Source organism: Ruditapes philippinarum, unplaced genomic scaffold (genome assembly GCF_026571515.1).
Source record: "Ruditapes philippinarum isolate M1 unplaced genomic scaffold, ASM2657151v2 ctg12667_1_1_1_1, whole genome shotgun sequence".
In the NCBI taxonomy this organism is placed as follows: Eukaryota; Metazoa; Mollusca; class Bivalvia; order Venerida; family Veneridae; genus Ruditapes; species Ruditapes philippinarum.
Genome location: NW_026852974.1, coordinates 1 through 19,883, shown reverse-complemented (window position 1 = coordinate 19,883; position 19,883 = coordinate 1). Strand labels below are relative to the sequence as shown.

The following is a 19,883-nucleotide window of genomic DNA, read 5'->3' as shown; positions in this document are numbered from 1 at the left end:
GAAATAATATATCTCAAACGGTGATTTTATAGCTAAACAACACTGTTTGGAGTTTGGATGTGATAATATCACAAGGTCATAGCCCGAGTGATATAATGAGCACATCTAAATGACAAACAATTATTTTATCAAGCTTTAAAATCACTGATTTGGATATCTTATTTCAATTCTAACACAACATCAACAAATAAATGAGCCGCGTCACGACAAAACCAACACAATAAGTTTGCGACCAGCATGGATCCAGACCAGCCTGCGCATCCGCGCAGTCTGATCAGGATCCATGCTGTTCGCTATCAGTTTCTATACTTGTTATAGGGTTTGTAAGCGAACAGTATGGATCCTGATCAGACTGCGCGGATGCGCAGGCTGGTCTGGATCCATGCTGGTCGCAAACCCACTATGTTGTTTTTGTCATGACGCGGCTCAAATGTGTAAAATATGCGATAGGTAGTAACCACCTGAAACCTTAAAAATAATTATAAAAAATAGATATATCACATAATAATGGTGTTTATTATATACTGATAAATAAAATATGAAATAAAATTTGTATTTTATTTTCCGTATTTTTCACTGTAAAAGATATATTTTTCACTGCAGTTAAACATATTTTACATATTTTTACTTGTGTCTTGCCGGATTACTTTCTTCTAAATTCAGCCAATGAACAAAATTTAAGAAGTAATCTTTCAAATTTTAATATAAAAAAAAGTATATAATAAACAGAAAATTCAAGTCTTTTTCTATAATACAGGATTTATTTTCATCTTGTGGTATGAAAATTATCATATTTCACCCGTGGCGGTAGCCACTCATGAAATATTTGTTTTTATACCACTCAGTGAAATAAATTGTGTATTTATAAAAAAAATTTGAATATCCTCTATAAACTTCATAAGGCGTATATATTCATTAGGTGTAATCCCCCAGAGCTAAATCTGTAACTACCGGAAAACAGTATGTGTCAAAAAGGTCAATCGCTACACTTCTCCCAATGCTGCCTAGTTGTAAATCAGCACACTTCCAGATTCATATTGTTTTAAATGAAAATAATTATATGTTCCATCATTAAGTTAAATATTTAGATTTGAAGTTCAGAAAACTACACAAAAATTCTATTAAGTCATTAGTAAGAGTTATATTTATTTCCTTTTATGTATTAAAATATTTGTAACATTGGGTTAATATTATTCCTTTAATAAGTGGTCAGAATTAATATAACAATTTTTTTTAAATTTTGTAATAAGCTAATTTTGAATTGAATCAAAGAAGTATGCATATCTGTTTTTTTTACTTTTCCTAAATTTTGATTGACTTTTGAAGAAAGTAAAATATCTGGATGTGTGCAGTTTTAACTTCTAGCATGTCCCAAGCCATGGTAAAAGCAGAGGGGGAGAAGTGAATCTTGTATTTGTATTATCAATGTTATTTTACATATCACTAAACATTTTTACATTTTTGATTGCATTGTTCACCATTTTCTTGATGTCTGAAGTGATAGAGAATAATTAATAGGTTGGTGCCTTGGATCTGGCGAGACGGGGAAATTTATTGGGTGAGCCTTTGGTCAGATAGTTTTCCATCCATAGGACCAATCATTCTATTTATCCTGTTATCGATTTTTTCTGTTATCGACTAGTTCTTATCATTCTGATATATTTTACAAGCAAAATTTTCAAACCAGTCTTTTTAGTGATTTTAAGTCATTTTTACTTGTTTTGCCACATAACGTCATGCGTTCTTTTTCAAGACGTCATCATATGACGTCACAGTACCAATGTTGAAATTTAGTTCCGTAATTTTTTTCAAATTTGTTACATTTTCACACAATATTTGCAGTCATTTACTTGCTTCTCCTATATAAGCAAAATTTACGTACATGACAGAATTTATTCTTGATGATAATTCAATTTAGTGTTGTTATTTTATTCATCAGAACAGCTCATGCCTTAGATTGGTAAAATAAAAACCATAAGGAATAGAAAATTGACAATATTTTACAAAATATTTTAGAAATGTGTATTCATATGAAAAAGAAACATTTTAAGTGTGTGTGTGTTTTTTTTTTGTTTTTGTTTTTTTTTTTTTAATTCTTATGTAACGTTACTAAATAGTTGAAATGATTCTGAAAAATCCTTTAAATAAGTTTTAAAAAAGAATTTTCAGGATAAAATTATGAATTTTGGCCAGTTTTTGGCTATTTGAAAACTATATATAGATGCAAAAAAGTAGGAAGAATGTTAATCTTTTAATATGGTTAGTAAGTTTTAAGCTCTTGTAGTTTAATTGTCAAAATGCCTCTTTATTGTATCACATACATAAGAGGAGTTCTGAGTTCAAATCTCAGCAAGAGTTCTTCTTTGCTGATTCATGGTTTGTAAAATTAAAATAGGGCTATGAATTTTTATGTCTATATTAAAGTTTTTGTTTTTATAAGTCATTGTTTTTATTTGACAGTTATTAAAATCAAGGTTTTTTTAAACTTGATTAGAACTCTGACAGTATGATTAAAAAAAAACTCTTCTTATTTAATGAAATTTTCCGAATCAATCATAGTATAAAGCGACTTGACGAGTAAAATATTACTTGCCATGATGTCCAAGCGTAAATAGTGTTTGACAAATGGTAAAATGTACTAAATTATCTGTACGTTTTCTAATTTTGACATCTGCTTACTCAACATGATAATATCTGCTAATAGTGAAATTCGCTCATATCTAACACCCGACCGCGGATCGGCAAACCTGTGAGGAATACTAAATGATCAAGGAGTACTATACGAATGCTAAATGCAAGATTTCAAAATGGCCCAAAACATTTCCCATTTCGAATAAGACCAAGCTTGTCTGTCGATTTTCGTGTTGACCGTGCATTTCATACTGTGCATGTTTTTCACGTATTTGCCGTTGCTGTTAAAAGAAAATTTTTGTCTTGATATTCAATCAATATTTCAAGATTGAAATGAATATTTATGATGGTTTTGTGGAAAAATATAAAAAGGGAGAAATACCTTTCAAGATCATCTTAATTCCTTTAGAAATGCATTTTACTTTTATATTATTAGTTATAAAGATTGTTGACAGGTTATATGGCCCTATATAAACGGCTATTTGTAAATATAACCCGAGCCGTTTCAAGTTTATGAGAATAAAACTGACTGACCACGTTGACATCAGTCATTTGATAAAAAGCCAGCAGAGATGCCATCCGAAGGAAAGGGGATGGAAGTTAGAAAAAAACTGTGTCTACAAGACCTTCAGAGGTACCTGAAGCTGAAAATGCACCAGCTGAAGAATTTTTCCTTCTTTCATTTAACAAATTGTCCATGCTCGTGTTCCTTCTCTAAACAAAATGATCCAAAGTAGCACTTCAAGTTTATATATTCCTGTTCTTTAAAATTCCTGTATCGGCATGAGGTCGTTACACCACCGTCTATCATCGTTGTATAACCGTACTTGTCTGCAATATCCGGGACATTACCGGCTCCAACCGGAGCGTTGTTGCCAGTGACCTCAATGTACCTTGGCTCTACCGTAGCTCTGCCTGTTTTTCCGTGGCAACATCGTGTCATCACCGGGACTTTGCCGTTTGGACATTGATTGACACGCATCCCGGTTTACTACGATTTGTCACGGTATGGATGCAGTATAGATACGGTGGTTTTCCGGCAATTCCCTGTTCCAAGCCGATAGAACACGGACGGTGAGTGCCGGTGAGCCCCGGTTGTATTAAACATTTGAAGACAACCGTGGTGATCTCTCAGTTTGTTCCGGTTCACCATGGTTTGTCCCTTTACTTCACGGAATTTCAACGACCAAACGCCGGTTTACCACGGTTGATCATGGTTGACTAAACTAAACTATTTTAAAAATATGTTCAACACTCACAACAATATGAAAACAACCGGGCGACCATGGCAGACTTCATAATTATGTTCATAAGAATATCTTAAATCGTTTAAAATAGTCCATTTTCAAATCCTGTCCTGTTTGGAAACTTTGTCACATCGAAGAACATTTAAAAAATGCAGTCTCCATGCTGATAAAATATTCTTCATCTACACTACGTCTATTGTTATTCTCGTACGCCTGCTTTAAGGCGGACAGACGATCTGACGTTTATAACGTACAAATACGTCACTGATAGTATGACGTCGCTAGCGACGCGTAAATAACGTTGTTTCTATGAAGAAAGCGGCAGTTTGAAAAGTTATCAATTTCAAGACCGGCGTTGATTAATAGAAAAAAAAATAAAAACAAAAAAAAATGTATAATAAAAATGGATAAATCGTTAGATAAAGGTAAGAAAGTTTAGTTTACTGCAATACATTTGAATATGTTCCGGTAATTTAAGATTTTATCTATAATATTCCGTACTGTTGCACATATATGTGTCTCTTTTGCCGTTGAACTTTCATGGTCTTTTCGTATGTATTAAATTAATTGTGTCTATACGATTCAATGTTATAATTTCATTTATGTTTTATTCGGCGATTTACTATATTTACTCTATGCTGTTTAGAATTTTTGTAAAACAAAAACTATTATCTCGCAGTATTGCAAGCATGTCAATGCAACTACACGGAATCAGATATTAAATTAATGAATTTTGATTATCTACCTGTATAAATGTAATCCCTTATTTAAGATGCTATTGAAGATAAATTGATAATATATATGTGATAAGAGAATAGAAAAAATCCTAGAACAAAAACGATTCGCATTGTAAAAGTTTTGAATAATCTTTTTACACTGAAATCACCGTAGGGAACGTGTTACAGTATAGCGTTTTTCGGTTACAGTATAGAATTTTAAAGATGGAGGATTATTTATGGGAAGAGAGGTAGGTGATTTTTATTCAGGTCCATACTACTAGTAGTATAGTTTCTAAAAGATGTTTTTGTGCTTTGCTTGTAAGGAACAGAATCCGGTATCTAGTCACATATTTCTTCAGACCCTGCACCGCAGATTTATCTCTATAATGTTTTATAAATGTGCAGATTTGACGGTTTAAAAATTTGAATCGAGAGACCAACTCATTTTTCTCCCATTCCGACATTATTTAAGCATGCCTAGATAAAGTAAATCTACAAAACGTTAGTTCTTTATGTTTAGAAACGTTTATAAAAGTAAATGACCAGTTGAACTTATTTTCCTGTTGGTAAAATGCGTTTGAAAAAAATAAACAATGTTACAGTATAGAGCGAGGTTAATTTTGAAGGGTAACAGCATAGACCTAGCGACTTTGATCCAATTTTGTTACAGTTTATACCCAAATTTCTGTTACAGTTTAGATACTTGCCAAATTTCAAACAAAGTTCGTGTATCCATTATTTTTATGAAATAACTCATACCTTTCTACATACATTCTTGAAAGGTTGTACATGTATTACCTATTTTCTTCAGCAGAAAAGTTATAGTTTGCTATTTTTCTTACTTTAAGTTTCAGATTGAGACTTTTTGCAGAATAAGTAATGTCCTAAGTAAGGACTGTTTTCACAACAACAACAGTAACTTTTATCGAATTGTAATGAGAGAAGAAAGAGTATTGCTTGTTTTCATTACACATTATAATAATGCCTATTAGTAATAAAATAGAGAAAAAGAATCCTTAACAGAAGTCCAACACGGAAAACATGAAAATGTTGCAGGCTCAGTTTGACTAAACCTGTTCATGGACGAAAGTGGTAACTGCAAGCTACCGTTCACGCCTCCTAGCACCGGCTTCAGCAGAATTCACATTAAACATGAACTGGTACACTTCAGATTTTTTAACATCTGTGGATGTGTTCATATGGCGGTTATCATGGAACCTTCAATGTGACACGTTATTACCATTCTATGAAAAGCGGCATATTACCCCCCAGGTTAAAACTTGTGTGTGCCCTAAACAAGAATACAATGAGTGAAACTAAACAAAATTCAATTTTGAGAGGAGATCGGAGGTTATGAAGCCTGCATACCATAGATAAGCTGTCAAAAGACATAATTAACAAGCAGGCAATACTCTAGGAATGATTAAACAGTATTTAAGTGAGCAATACTAGTTGCAACCTTAAATTCTATTTTAAGTTGGAATTTCCATCTACCATAATGTATTTTGTAAGTATTTAAAAGGATTTATGAACATTTTCAATTTTGTTGTGTTGGAATTTCTTTAGGGATTCTGTTTAATTCTATTTTGTTACGTTTGGCTTTCTTGGATTTTAAGTTTCAACGACACTGAGGTCATGTGAAAACATTTCTGCTTTAGTGTAAAGAAAGACCCCAGATCCCTTTGTGAAACATTTCAGACACGAGCGCCTGACTAGAAAAACCGACCTTCCGTAAATTAGCTTGATAGATTCCTCACATAAGAGGAATCCAAAGTCATGATTGGATTTCAACTACAGCAGTAAATGAAAGATGATTTGAAGTCGACGGCCTTATCCCGACTCTGCCACTATTATGTACATACATCAGGCTCACTAGAGAAGATATTGTAATTGTCTGACCTTAATTTATACTCTATAACTTTCAATATTATTTTTTTTTCAGAAACATGAATTTAAAACTGCTATACAGAATGTCTGAAATAAGAAAAAACGACTTAATTTAATAATGACAAAATAATCGTAACTTCAACAAAGAAGCATTCGAAATGACGCCATGATCATGATTTGATTTGAATGCTTTTGGTTCGAGATGAGAAGGGTCTTTAAACATTGCCTTTTTTTCAAAATCTATGTTTTGGGTTTTCGTATCCCCGATTGCAACCGAAACCATTTGAACAACTTAATTGGTAAAAAGTCATGTAAATTTCATCACATTTAGTCAAGTAGTTACTGAAAGGATGAGATTGCACACACATGTGTACGACAGACGGACGAATAGCCATCGGGCCAATAGCTCACAGAGATTTAAAAGTCTATGTAACATTCATACATTTTACCTAGTATAATTATATAGAAAATATCGAAGTCTAAACTGTAACCGAAATCTGGGTATAAACTGTAACAAAATCGGATACAAATCGCTAGGTCTATGCTGTAACCCTGCACAAATTACCTCGCTCTATACTGTAACATTGTTTTTTTTTCAAACGCATTTTACCAACAGGAAAATAGGTTCAACTGGTCATTTACTTTTATAAACGTTTCCTAACATAAAGGACTAACGTTTTGCTGATTACTTTTTCTAGGCATGCATAAATAATGTCGAAATTGCAGAAAAATGTGTGGTCTCTCGATTCAAATTTTCAAACTGTCAAATCTGCATATTTTTGAGACAATATAGCGATAAATCTGCGGAGCAGGGTCTGAAGAAATATATGACTAGATACCGGATTCTGTTCCTTACAAGCAAAGCACAAAAACATCTATTAGAAACTAAACTACTTGTAGTATGGACCGAAATAAAAATCACCTACCTCTCTTCCCAACAAATAATCCTCCATCTTTAAAATTCTATACTGTAACCGAAAAACGCGATACTGTAACACGTTCCCTACGGTGGAAATGTCATAACTATTATACATTCTGTCGTTATCAAGATAGTGCTTTATTTTAGGTCCAACCGCGGCAGATTTCGAGGAACTGACCATTCTTCTGCAGAACAGAGCTTTCGTGGATTATCTCAATATTTTCCTTTGTCTGCATGTAAGTAACATACATGTACTTGTATACTAAAAACTTACATAACCTTTTAAATGATATGTAATTACCATAACCGGCATGTTGTACTTTTATTATTTTTCTAGTTTTTGATATATTAATATATAATTGACAACTATACACCCTCATTTGAAGCAGAATTTTGTTTTGTTATTGGTTGTTTTCATTTAGAAAACATTTACTGAATATTGATTTGTTTTTATGGTCAATTATTTCATATATCCTCTTTTATGTGGAACTGTGTATGTATAAGCAAGTATTTAATGTGTATAAAGCTATATATCTGCTGCAAAAATTATTGTTTGAATTTTAAACAAGAAATAGTTAATAAAAGATACTCAGACGAGATAAAACTGCTTTTGCTTGCACAGGTTGTTTCGAGGTTGTTTTTTTATAGCATTTAAATGATTAGATTTAGGAAATAGTGCAAGATATGTTTCTAAATGACGTACATATATGTATTCATGTATATATTAATATATGCTTCATTAATATTGATAACATATGAAAATTATGAAATACATATGAATTAAACACATCAATAATTATAATACCACAAACGCTGGCCATATTCTACTGAGAGTAAAGGAAAGTTCAGATTTTTTTATTTTGTGCCTTTCAGTATTTTTATGTACATGAAATTTCAGGATTGTGGGCGTTATCAGTAGTCTCATCATTTTGAACAAAGAGGACTCAAATATCCGAGAAATTTAGCTAGAAACTTTTTTTTTCGAATCTCCTGAGATTTGTTTGGAAGTTAGGAAAGTTAGGACATTTTAGAATGATCAACGGACATGCTACCTTTATTCAGTTCTTGCCTGTATATTTTACTGGAAGTCAAACAAATCTCAGACGGACTTCGTCCGGACAAAAAAGAAATTGAATGTCATTTATACTAAATGTCTTGTGTTATCCGCTAGAGAATTAACAAAATCTTAAAAGCAGTTTCTTATGTTGAATTAGGTATTTACTAAAAATTATAGAACAGCGTGAAATTACGTAAAATGTTTTAATAGGAGGAAGATAGCACGGTTCATTGATTGAAAATATCCCAAAAATTAAACTAATCCATTGTTTCCGAAACTACTTTTGATTAATTAATTTGCATAAGTACACGTTTCAAAAAATATCCTTTTATCATTTTACTAATGTTAAAAATGGTCAATGAGATTTTCTGATTTCAGTTGCAATTTTAAAATGACCAATGAAAAGAATCCTGCTTATATTCAGTTCAATACCGGAAGTCAACCCGGTCTCAGAAGTTCTCAGTCCGAAAGCAGATTACTTTTAAAATGCTTGTATGAAATAAATAGAAAAGCAAATTCCAATAAAAGCGAATGGCACATGCACGAAATCATTGCCTAACAGATAAAATCATTCTAAATAACGTTTGCTGTTTTTTTGGTGCGCACAACACTTTACTTGGAGAATAATATTTTGTTCCGAAACATTTTATTACTTTAACGTATTAAATACATTGTAACAAAGCCATTCTATTTCTCAACTCTTTCTAGAATCAAACATAGGATTATGGAACAAATAAAATTTTACTGTTGTTAAAATTAAGAATGTTTTTACAAAAAATAGAGTTTTATACAAATTCCTCCGGTACTCTCAACTATCTATGTCAAATAAGTGATTGACGCCTTCAATTGGTATAAAGTTTATAATTTTTATAATTAATGAACTTGACTGTCGATGACATGGGTCATTTATATTCCTGGTGTAAATTAGATTTCAAATGATACAGTTACACTATTGTTTGTGATTTTCTAGTCGTCGTTACAGTGGCACGTATATTTCAGTGAAAATTTCTATTCATTTGTTTTTTACAGGTTTTTGGTCAGCACGTTCTCTATAACTTCTTAGAACTGGAATTTGAGTTCGAGCCTCCGATTAAAAACAGACGACATGTAAGTAGTAAAATAACAACGCATGAAGGACAACATTAAAGGCACATTATGCTTCAGAAACAAATGAGCCGCGTCACGACAAAACCAACATAGTGCGTTTGCGACTGCTGTTCGCTTACAAACCCTATTACAAGTAGAGAAACTGATAGCGAACAGCATGGATCCTGATCAGACTGCGCGGTAGCGCAGGCTGGTCTGGATCCATGCTGGTCGCAAACGCACTATGTTGGTTTTGTCGTGACACGGCTCAAATGAATTTTTACTTTCAAGAAAGGTCAAACATGAATTTTTTAAAGTTTAAATAATTGTTTTAGATGCTTGCTAACGATGGAAAATAGCGCTAAATGTGAAATTATTTGTCATAAAAGTAGTAAAATGTAGATAAAGTAATATTTTGACTTCCATACACAATACCAAATCAGAATAACTGTAGTAATTGCCTAAAAGGTAACATATGAAAAAGGTAGATCAGATAATTGGCCAATGAGAAGATGTTTGGAAACTATGAAAGTATAGCAAGTATAAAAAGCTTTTGAAAAATAAAAAATAAAGCATTTCTTGGGCATAATGGGCCTTTAACCAACTATAATGCCAAAGAATTACATCCAAACCTTTGAGATAATGCCAAAGAAATACACCTAAAACATTTGAGGAAATGCCAAAGTAATACATCCAAACGTTTGAGATAATGCCAAAGAAATAAATCCAAACAACTGTCAAAATTCTACATCCAAAACATTTGAGATGATGCCAAAGTGCTACATCCAAAATCTTTGTGATAATGCGAAAAAAATACACCTAAAATCTTTGTAATACATCCAAATCTTTGGGATAATGCCAAAGAAATGCATCTTAAACGTTGGACATACTGCCAAAGTGCTACATCCAAAACCTTTGAGATAATGCCAAAGAAATAATCTAAAACGTTTGACATACTACTAAAGTGCTACACCTAAAATCTTTGTGATAATACCAAAGTAATACATCCAAAACCTTTGAGATAATGCTAATGAAATACACCTAAAATCTTCGTGATAACACCTAAAATCTTCGTGATAATGCCAATGGAATACACCTAAAATCTTTGTGATAATGCCAATTGGTTATTTTTGTTTAGGTACAAATCCAAATAAAGATTTTTATTTAACTTATCACTGTAGCTTTACATGGACAAAAGGGAAGTTTTGAGATGGCTGTGTGTAGCAGAAAGAATGCCAAAATTCAAGAAATCTGGATTATACACGGAATATTGCTTATGCGTGCTCCTACTAGACTCAAAGTTCGAGCTTGCTGGTGTGAACCTTGAAAGTACGTAAATTGTATATTATCACATGATATTGCTTCTTTAATATGAAATATTACATATTGATGTTTTTGGCTGACTTGATGTTACCATCATGTATATTTTATGCAGTACGTTTACAATTTCTTGTATTCTACCGCACTTACAGGAAATGGTATCAGTCAGCTGCGTTCATTTGAAATGCCGCCTTTACGTGTGAACCTTTGTTCCCATAATTGTATAAATGCAAATTTTGTAAAATATCTTCATGGCTATACACCACTAAATTATAGCATTTCATACAAACTATAAAAAGAAAAACACAAATTAAAACAAAACTTATATTTGACCATCTATTCCATTTCGAAAACAGATACGTTCACTGTATGCAAAAGCCTTTGATCTCTTATAGAATTATTATACTTTTATGTTCACTGTTATAAAAAATCTTATTCATGTCTGTCTATGCCCAGTTCTAGATCAGGCTACTGTTTTGTATAATAAAAAGTTTATACAAATTTAAAAATACATGTACGTTAAGGCTCTGAAAATGTGTAATTTGAACAAAGTTTTGATATAAGCTATATTGTGGAACGGGTTTTGACTTGTTATATAAGGTCATCGTTGAGAAAATCACTTTTTTCATATTCAGTATATTTTTTCATGTATGTACATGATAAATAAATTAAAATGTCTTACCTATGATGATGATAAACAACCTCAATCCGGAACACCACACTGGATTATCAATAATCATCTCGGATACGATACGATTAAAAGTAGTTCTTCTTGATGTGATGAAGATGATGTAGTCGTCTTAGAATGTATTTTTTGAGAAGCCGGTTGAAAATATAGAATAATTAGTTTAATATTATTTATTAAATCAAAAGAATTCGACAAACAAATCTTAAATATCGTCACCCGGAGTTTTTCTTAGTTGTACTTTTTGGTGTCTAAATAGATAATGTGTTTTTTTAAATTTTATACCTATAAATTTACTTTTGTTAAACGATATGATGGAAAGTCTATGTCGACAAATTCAAGTATTTATTTGCTACAAAACAGCATTTGTTTACATGTTTAATTTTTATAGCGTATGTATGGACGAAATACCATATTGGGTCTGTGTATCATACATTACTATTGTATTCGAGGTTATGATCTTACGTTTGACGGCATGTCCGTGATGTTGCTTTTTTAGATAGGCTGGGTTACCGAATAAACACATTTTTTACAGACACAGGCACCTTTGCAAAAAATGTCATTGGAACAGCCACAGGAATGATGCTGTTCCGTGAATCCATGAGAGGCACCCTGTGGGGAAAACGTTTATAGGTGTTGGAAGGATTTAGAAGAGTGGAAACGTACAGAAGATCCAGTGCAGAAAATGTACCGGGAAACTATAAAAAACCATTACATCAAATGAAAGCAGTACAACAAGGGTAGCTGGGAACATAAAAGGTAAAAGCTTTTATATGGTAAGTTATTACCATTGTTATAAGTTATCTTATACATTTTTCTACATGAATGAGTAAGAACTCTTAATCAATGACTAATTTGATGTAATTTGTTATACTCTCTGTAGAAATGTTATATAATTTATTATTCGATTGTCGATTATATTTGAATATCTCACAACCTACCTTTATAAAACATTTTCGTCAAAGAACGGGTATTGCCGCAGAAAAAGTAACAGCAAATACCGAAATCTTGCCTTAAAGAAAATATCACACTTTGGTTCAGGTATAATAAAATTTGACCTAGTTCCTGAGAATGAAATTCAAACAGAAGATAATGGAGTCTGTTGACAGACACCACGTTCCACGCTATGATTGAATTAGACGCGGCTTTGTTGAAGTTGCAGACGATACTGCTAAACGCACTCAAGTTTTACTGGCTACCGAGACATCTTTTGCATACTTTAAAAGTGGTGAACAAAGTAAGTTTAAGTACATTATATCATAAAATAACATTATAAAACTTATTATCATGTAATATATGTTCTGCCAAAAACAAACATAAGGTTTTTGATATTAATTTCAGTCCAAGAAGATTGCAGTATTTCAGACGAATCATAACAAATTTACTTTGGTAAATCGGCAAACTGTAAAAAATAAATTCAAACACTAGGCACTGCGCTGTTCATGACCAAATTAGTTTTGTAAATGCTTACTAATAAACACTAACCTATACTAACACCACCGGCAGACCAAAAAAAACAAATAAAAAACAACAACACACAAGCAAATATATAAAGAAAGACACCAAAATAACGTTTAGACGGTGAAGCAAAGTCCAGGTTATAAAAATTATTTCCTGAGTTTTAGCTCAAATCTCAGAATTTTCATTGGTCAGTGTACATTCTGTGAACGGTTATTGACCAATCAAATACCTAAAAGATATGAGTTTGAGTTTCAATAATTTCTATATATATAGCCTCGGACCCTTTAATTTGTATATATATAAATCAGAATAACAGATGGCTATATTTATAATACACGTACGTTTTTTTCTTCAATTCTAGGAAGGTCTTGATATTTTAAAGAGGCCTGCACCGGTTGACAAAGAATCACTGGAACATGCACGACGACTTCGTTGTCGGTACAAATTCCCAACGATTTATCAAAATTCAAGGATAAGTTCACCGGCTTCGACGGTATTAGTGTCAAGTCAGCAGGCGACTTTTCATCGCTTTCCGATGAGGACGTTGAACGAATGGCCGAAACAAAAATTGACCCAGCTGATCTTTTTGTCGCTGTGGGGAGGTATAAAAACATTTGTATATGTAACAGGGATTTATAACAGGCAATGGCGATGTTAACACATGCCATGTGATATTATTGAAGAGCCTTTTTCTTCTGTTATTATTGATCAAAATGATTTTATTAAGTATTTTTCCATTGCTGTGACAACAGGGTCTTTTAAATTTGAAAGACCCTGAGGAAAATCAAATTTATTGAATGATATTAATATCACATTAATGCAATAACTGGTTAACTCCAATAAAATTTTGAAGGACTTGATCCGTTGCTGCACTAAGGTGACGAAATTTAACGTCTCCAAAACGATATAATCTCATTCGAACCCACAACATTTGTCATTTCATGCAAATTGTTATATATAATTATTGTACTATTTGTTAACCTAGGCGTAATATTTGTTATATATTCATATATCAAATCTAAGAATATAATCAAAAGAGCGTGTTCATGTATGCATAATGGACAGCACAAAACTATGTGTTTATACGACAGGTCCTGTTAAATTTCCTCCTTTACGGACACCCTCTCCATTTCGACCGGATATTATTTGTTCCGAGAACGGAAGTGGGACGACCAGAAGCAGCTTCCGACTGCTGTAATAAACAGGGATGCATTTAAAAGTCCTCCAAATGTCCTTTTGTCTCGTACCTTGGTGGAAAAGCAGCGGGCGGAGATTGGCAATTTACCGGGAGACTGGCAATTGGATGGTCTGGTGTCTTGGGTCTGATACGCTCGCGATGCTGCCCGTTCCGAAACATTTCTGGAACGAAAACAACCAGCATCAACATCTGCAATACTTGGGATTCTGGACAGATATCAGAAAATATCTGGACACAGATGATCATTTACTAACGGATATGGTCAACCAATGAGGGCAAATGCTTGTTAACCTGTCAGTATAAACTGTGTTTAACAACGTATTTTCTGCACATAACCATTTACGAAGCATATTGATAAAATCGTCGTATTTACTTTCCATGCCGTGTTAATTAATAACTGTTTGTTTCTCAAGTGCAATATCTCTAATTGTCTGGGTGAAAGGTCATGCATTGTTTTTGTTTGCGAGAACCATGTGTGGAATTTGTTCTAAAAATAACATTGCATATGTCTTCTGGTATATTTTTGAAAAAGAAAAACAATAAAAACAAGAAACATCGCAATGCGATGCAACCAGGTTTTCAGCAAAATATTTCACAGAAGCTTTGTCATGAAGGGGCATTTGTTTTTAATTGAACTTTTAGGAGGAATTATGGCTTTTTTAGTATTCCTCAAACAAAAATGATTGAGAAATTTTTATGTTGTCTATTCGCCTTTTTTTCCAAATGTTTTAGAAAGGTAAACAGTATTTCTTTATTTTTGCATTTTTGCGTCTCTTGTCATTTTCTTTTGTCAACAATATTGGTGTGTGGGTGTTTTGTGGCGATATCAAGAAAAGTATGTTTCACAATTTAAAAAAAAAACTTGAATGATGTCTTGGAAGAAATCATGGGAATTTAGTGAGCGCGCAGGGGCACGTTGATGACAAAGCTTCTGTGAAAGTTTGGTCAAAATCCATTGAGAAATGTAGGAGAAGTTGCGCACTGTAGAAATTGTTTCACTATAATATTCTGTATAAGGAAAAAATATACAAAGGGCCATAATTCGGACAAATATTATCCAAACACAAAACCCCGACAATATGTGCCAGGCACTTGATAACAAAGCTTCTAAGAAAGTTTAATCAAAATCCGTTGAGAAATGTAAGAGGAGTTGAGCACAGAAGAAATTGTTCTCTATATGTTCTGTATAAGGAAAATATATACAAAGGGCCATAATTCGGTCAAATATTATCCAATCACAAAACCCCAACAATATGTGCCAGGCACTTGATAACAAAGCTTCTAAGAAAGTTTAATCAAAATCCGTTGAGAAATGTAGGAGGAGTTGCGCACAGAAGAAATTGTTCACTATAATATTCTGTATAAGGAAAAAAAACAAAGGGCCATAATTAGGTCAAATATATACCAATTGCAAAACCCTGGCAATATGTGTCAGGGCACTTGATGACAAAGCTTCTGAGAAAGTTTGGTCAAAAATCCGATGTGAAATGTAGGAGGAGTTGCGCACAGAAGAAATTGTTTCACTATATATTCTATATGAGGAAAAAAACTAAGGGGCATAATTAGGTCAAATATATACAATTGCAAAACCCTGGCAATATGTGTCAGGGCACTTGATGACAAAGCTTCTGAGAAAGTTTGGTCAAAATCCGATGAGAAATGTAGGAGGAGTTGCGCACAGAAGAAATTGGTTCACTATATATTTTATATAAGGAAAAAAAAACAAAGGGCCCATAATTAGGTCAAATATTATCCAATCCCAAAACCCCGACAATATGGGCCAGGGCACTTGATGACAAAGCTTCTGTGAAAGTTTGGTCAAAATCCGTTGAGAAATGTAGCAGGAGTTGCGCACAGAAGAAATTGTTCTCTATATATTCTGTATAAGGAAAAAATATACAAAGGGCCATAATTAGGTCAAATATTATCAAATCACAAAACCCCAACAATATGTGCCAGGCACTTTGATAAAAAAGCTTCTAAGAAAAGTTTGGTCAAAATCCGTTGAGAAATGTAGGAGGAGTTGCGCACAGAAGAAATTGTTCACTATATATCTATATAAGGAAAAAAAAAAAAAGGGCCATAATTAGGTCAAATAATATACCAATTGCAAAACCCTGGCAATATGTGTCAGGGCACTTGATGACAAAGCTTCTGAGAAGTTTGGTCAAAATCTGTTGAGAAATTGTAGGAGGAGTTGCGCACAGAAGAAAATTGTTCACTATATATTCTATATAAGGAAAAAAAACAAAAGGGCCATAATTAGGTCAAATATATACCAATTGCAAAACCCTGGCAATATGTGTCAGGAGCACTTGAAAACCCACAAGCAAAACAAAAAGATATAAACAAAAAAAAAATAAAAAAAAAAAACAAAAAAAAAAAGACAAAATGCTTCTGAGAAAAAGTTTGGTCAAAATCCGATGAGAAATGTAGGAGGAGTTGCGCACAGAAGAAATTGTTCACTATATATTTTTATATAAGGAAAAAAACAAAGGGCCATAATTAGGTCAAATATTATCTAATCGCAAAACCCCGACAATATGCGCCAGGGCACTTGATGACAAAGCTTCTGTGAAAGTTTGGGTCAAAATCCGTTGAGAAATGAAGGAGGAGTTGCGCACAGAAGAAATTGTTTACGCCCGCCCGCCCGCCCGCCCGCCCGCCGACATACCTCAATCTAATAACCAGTTTTTTTCCTTCGGAAAACCTGGTTAAAAACCATATTTACTTCTTCGTATACAATGTATTATTAACCTCATACAACCTTTTAAAAATGTAACTTCCGATTATTTTTTTTTGAAGAATATTGTGGCTTGCTATCAAATGTTTAATTTACAGATGTAATTTTGTGTTTCTATCAGGATAATTGGCAAGTATTTATCTGGCGACGAAGGAAAGCGGGTCGTTTTTACCAAAAAGTTGAACAAGACACTGCTTCACGCTTTACGTTCATCTAATAATGTATCTACCCTCTGTGAAGCCCAAAAAATAGTACAAGACGTAAGTAACCGCTTGGTTTCTAAATCACGTTTGCTCCTCAAACATTACCGTTGAAACGTAATTAAATAGATTAAATAGTATTCCAATACATGCATTATAATATTGAATAAAATGCCTAACTTAAGTGTCGTACAATGGTGAACCTACGCTGTCTGAACGAAATAATATTACCGAAGCATATACACTGTACCTGAAAATTTCTTTACACAGTCACAAAATAGATAAGATAAAAGATGTGGTAATAGAAATTCTGTATTTTCAAACTCATGAGTCAACTTCACGGGGGGTGGAACCACATATGGTTTTCAAAATTGAGCATCGTAGATTTATATGTGAATTTCCGCATATTCAGATGTGCATTATATAAGTAAGTTTCAAATTTGGACAAAGAATTGCTTAAATGACCCTCAGCTCGTAGGCTATACATTACAGGTTACAACTAGTGAGACTGAAATTGCTTTACAAATACACGTCAGTGGTCAAAGAATTGTGTCTTAATCGGTCAAATTTTACATAAAATTGCAGAAAATAATATATGACGTTAAATATTTTTTTCAGAGACCTTCCCTTTCATTACACTCTAATAATAAGCTATTTTACGCTTCTATATATAAAGGGCCATTTGCGCATTGCCACAAGTGAGTGCGATGTTTATGTCCCAGCGATGGCTTTGATATTAGTGGCAGATAGATGTCCCATGTTAATTTTCTATGCTGTAGTTGTTTTGTTTTTACCTTTTATCACAGTACTTATGGGAGCCACTGCAAATGTTCTTGCAAGAAGAAAGACATCAGTTTCTGAAACAAATAGTGAGTGTTTGACTTTTAAAATAGAGTGACGGTTTTATAAATTGAACCTTTAAATTGCTAATTCTAATACATGTAACTTTTTTACTTGATAACCAGTGTGACATAAGAATACGTACATAACGCAATTCATTTATTAGTCCCCTACCGATTTAACCGGAGGGGACTTTAGGTTTACCCTCCGTCCGTCCGTCTGTCTGTCTGTCTGTCCGTCTGTCTGTCAGTCCGTCCGTCCACAAAACTGGATCCCGCGATAACGCAAAAAGTACTGAAAATATTTTAATGAAACTTGATATATGGATAGATGGCAGTATGGAGATTATGCACGTCTTTTTTTTCTTCCTATGTTGAAAATTCTAGTTGCTATGGCAACAAATAGCCTGAAAATATGGCAAATTGAACACATAAACTGGATCCCGCGATAACGCAAAAAGTACTGAAAACATTTTTATGAAACTTGATATATGGATAGATGGCAGTATGGAGATTATGCATGTCTTTTTTTTTCTTCCTATGTTGAAAATTCTGGTTGCTATGGCAACAAATAGCCTGAATTTCAAGATTTCTGATTTAAATTTTTCAGCTTTTTCAGTATAAGGTCTTTATTTCTTAAGGTGTTTACTTCAAACTTTAAATATAAGTTTCTGGTCATCAACCACATAATATGTGACAAGGTTTACAACTCTAACACAAAACTTATCAGTATTACCTCCCTTGAACTTAGAATTTTTATGAAAAAAATGTTGTCTGTTTTAAATAACTTCTTTATTTTCTAATGTATCTACTTCAAACTTCATATATATGTTTCTTATTATCACTCAACATTTTTGAGAAGGTTAAATACTCTAGCAAGACTATTTTCCAGAATTATGTCCCCCTTGAACTTAGATTTTTTTCGAGAAATTGGTATTTTTCACTCCAACTTCTTCATTCCTTATAGGATTTACTTTAAAATCCCACATCGTAATAATATGACAAGGTTGTATAAACATAATTTCCTTACTAGGCAGGGAAACTTAACACATTACTGTGATATAGACAAACTTAGAACTCAAAAGATTTAAGTTCATTCATGTCATTCATTCACTGGTAAAATTGACTGGCCAATGGCCCATCAGAAAGTTGGGGTTGTAACCGGTAGGGGACTTATTGATTGCTTGCAATACTATGATAATTGCTTGTTTCAATCATATATAACTGTAATGTATTATTTTTGTAGCATGGTCACAGCAACAGGCTACCTCAAGAAACAAACCAAATGGCAGGCACAGCAATGCTAAGGTCGGCCAGAAATGTGATGAATGCTGATTCTATGCTTTCATTTAACTGGGGGACGAAATATGTGGAAACTGAGCCTTTATCATCGTTATCGCCATTTTCTCCCACAAGTTCCATAAATCCTTCAACATTAACACCGCCACGTCCGTCAACAACAGATCACGTGAGCATCACTGAAGAACAAAAACAGAAAGCAATGGAAATGGCTATATTATGCTGCGAATATGGTAATATGCTTGAAGACTTATAGATGAATAGTCGGAATTCATGTTTATTTGTAATGCTAATCTAGGCCATTGGCCCAAATACACAATATAATTTCAAACTGATGTACATCTGGTTATGTCACAAGTTATAATATGAAATACAGTAGCATATTCCATAATAATGAACTGTGTACAACAAGGTAGAGGAAAGTACTTAGTACATAGGGTAATGCAACGATTCGTCACAATATGGACTCGCAACATAACAATTAGCCACAGAATAATCACGAAAGTTGGCATTGTATTATCCAATTTCATGAAATGAATTCACAGCCAGTTGCCAACAATACATTAACATCCTATTTCAGTTTAAATATATT

At 33.1% G+C, this 19,883-nt stretch overlaps 2 protein-coding genes across 2 annotated transcripts; both read left to right on the top strand.

Annotated features, from left to right (window-relative positions):
* Positions 1 to 4,102: 4,102 nt before the first annotated feature.
* On the top strand, positions 4,103 to 10,883 carry LOC132729760 (uncharacterized). The gene is made up of 4 exons (XM_060715587.1): positions 4,103 to 4,303; positions 7,551 to 7,639; positions 9,490 to 9,567; positions 10,728 to 10,883. Exons 1-4 carry the CDS (start codon positions 4,282 to 4,284, stop codon positions 10,881 to 10,883), a joined length of 345 nt encoding a protein of 114 aa, XP_060571570.1. The 5' UTR covers positions 4,103 to 4,281.
* Positions 10,884 to 14,069: 3,186 nt separating this feature from the next.
* LOC132729750 (uncharacterized) lies at positions 14,070 to 19,651 on the top strand. Its single transcript, XM_060715580.1, has 4 exons — positions 14,070 to 14,206; positions 17,075 to 17,213; positions 17,960 to 18,022; positions 19,239 to 19,651. The coding sequence occupies exons 1-4, from the start codon at positions 14,070 to 14,072 to the stop codon at positions 19,545 to 19,547; spliced, it is 648 nt and encodes a 215-aa protein (XP_060571563.1). The 3' UTR covers positions 19,548 to 19,651.
* The last annotated feature ends 232 nt before the right edge of the window (positions 19,652 to 19,883 follow it).

Coding starts and splice junctions, on each gene's coding strand:
- LOC132729760 (XM_060715587.1), top strand. CDS start 4,282: ATGGATAAATCGTTAGATAAAG. Junction 4,304..7,550: donor GGATAAATCGTTAGATAAAG/GTAAGAAAGTTT, acceptor GCTTTATTTTAG/GTCCAACCGCGGCAGATTTC. Junction 7,640..9,489: donor ATATTTTCCTTTGTCTGCAT/GTAAGTAACATA, acceptor TGTTTTTTACAG/GTTTTTGGTCAGCACGTTCT.
- LOC132729750 (XM_060715580.1), top strand. CDS start 14,070: ATGGACAGCACAAAACTATGTGTTTATACGACAGGTCCTGTTAAATTT. Junction 14,207..17,074: donor AGAAGCAGCTTCCGACTGCT/GTAATAAACAGG, acceptor TGTTTCTATCAG/GATAATTGGCAAGTATTTAT. Junction 17,214..17,959: donor CCCAAAAAATAGTACAAGAC/GTAAGTAACCGC, acceptor CTTTTATCACAG/TACTTATGGGAGCCACTGCA.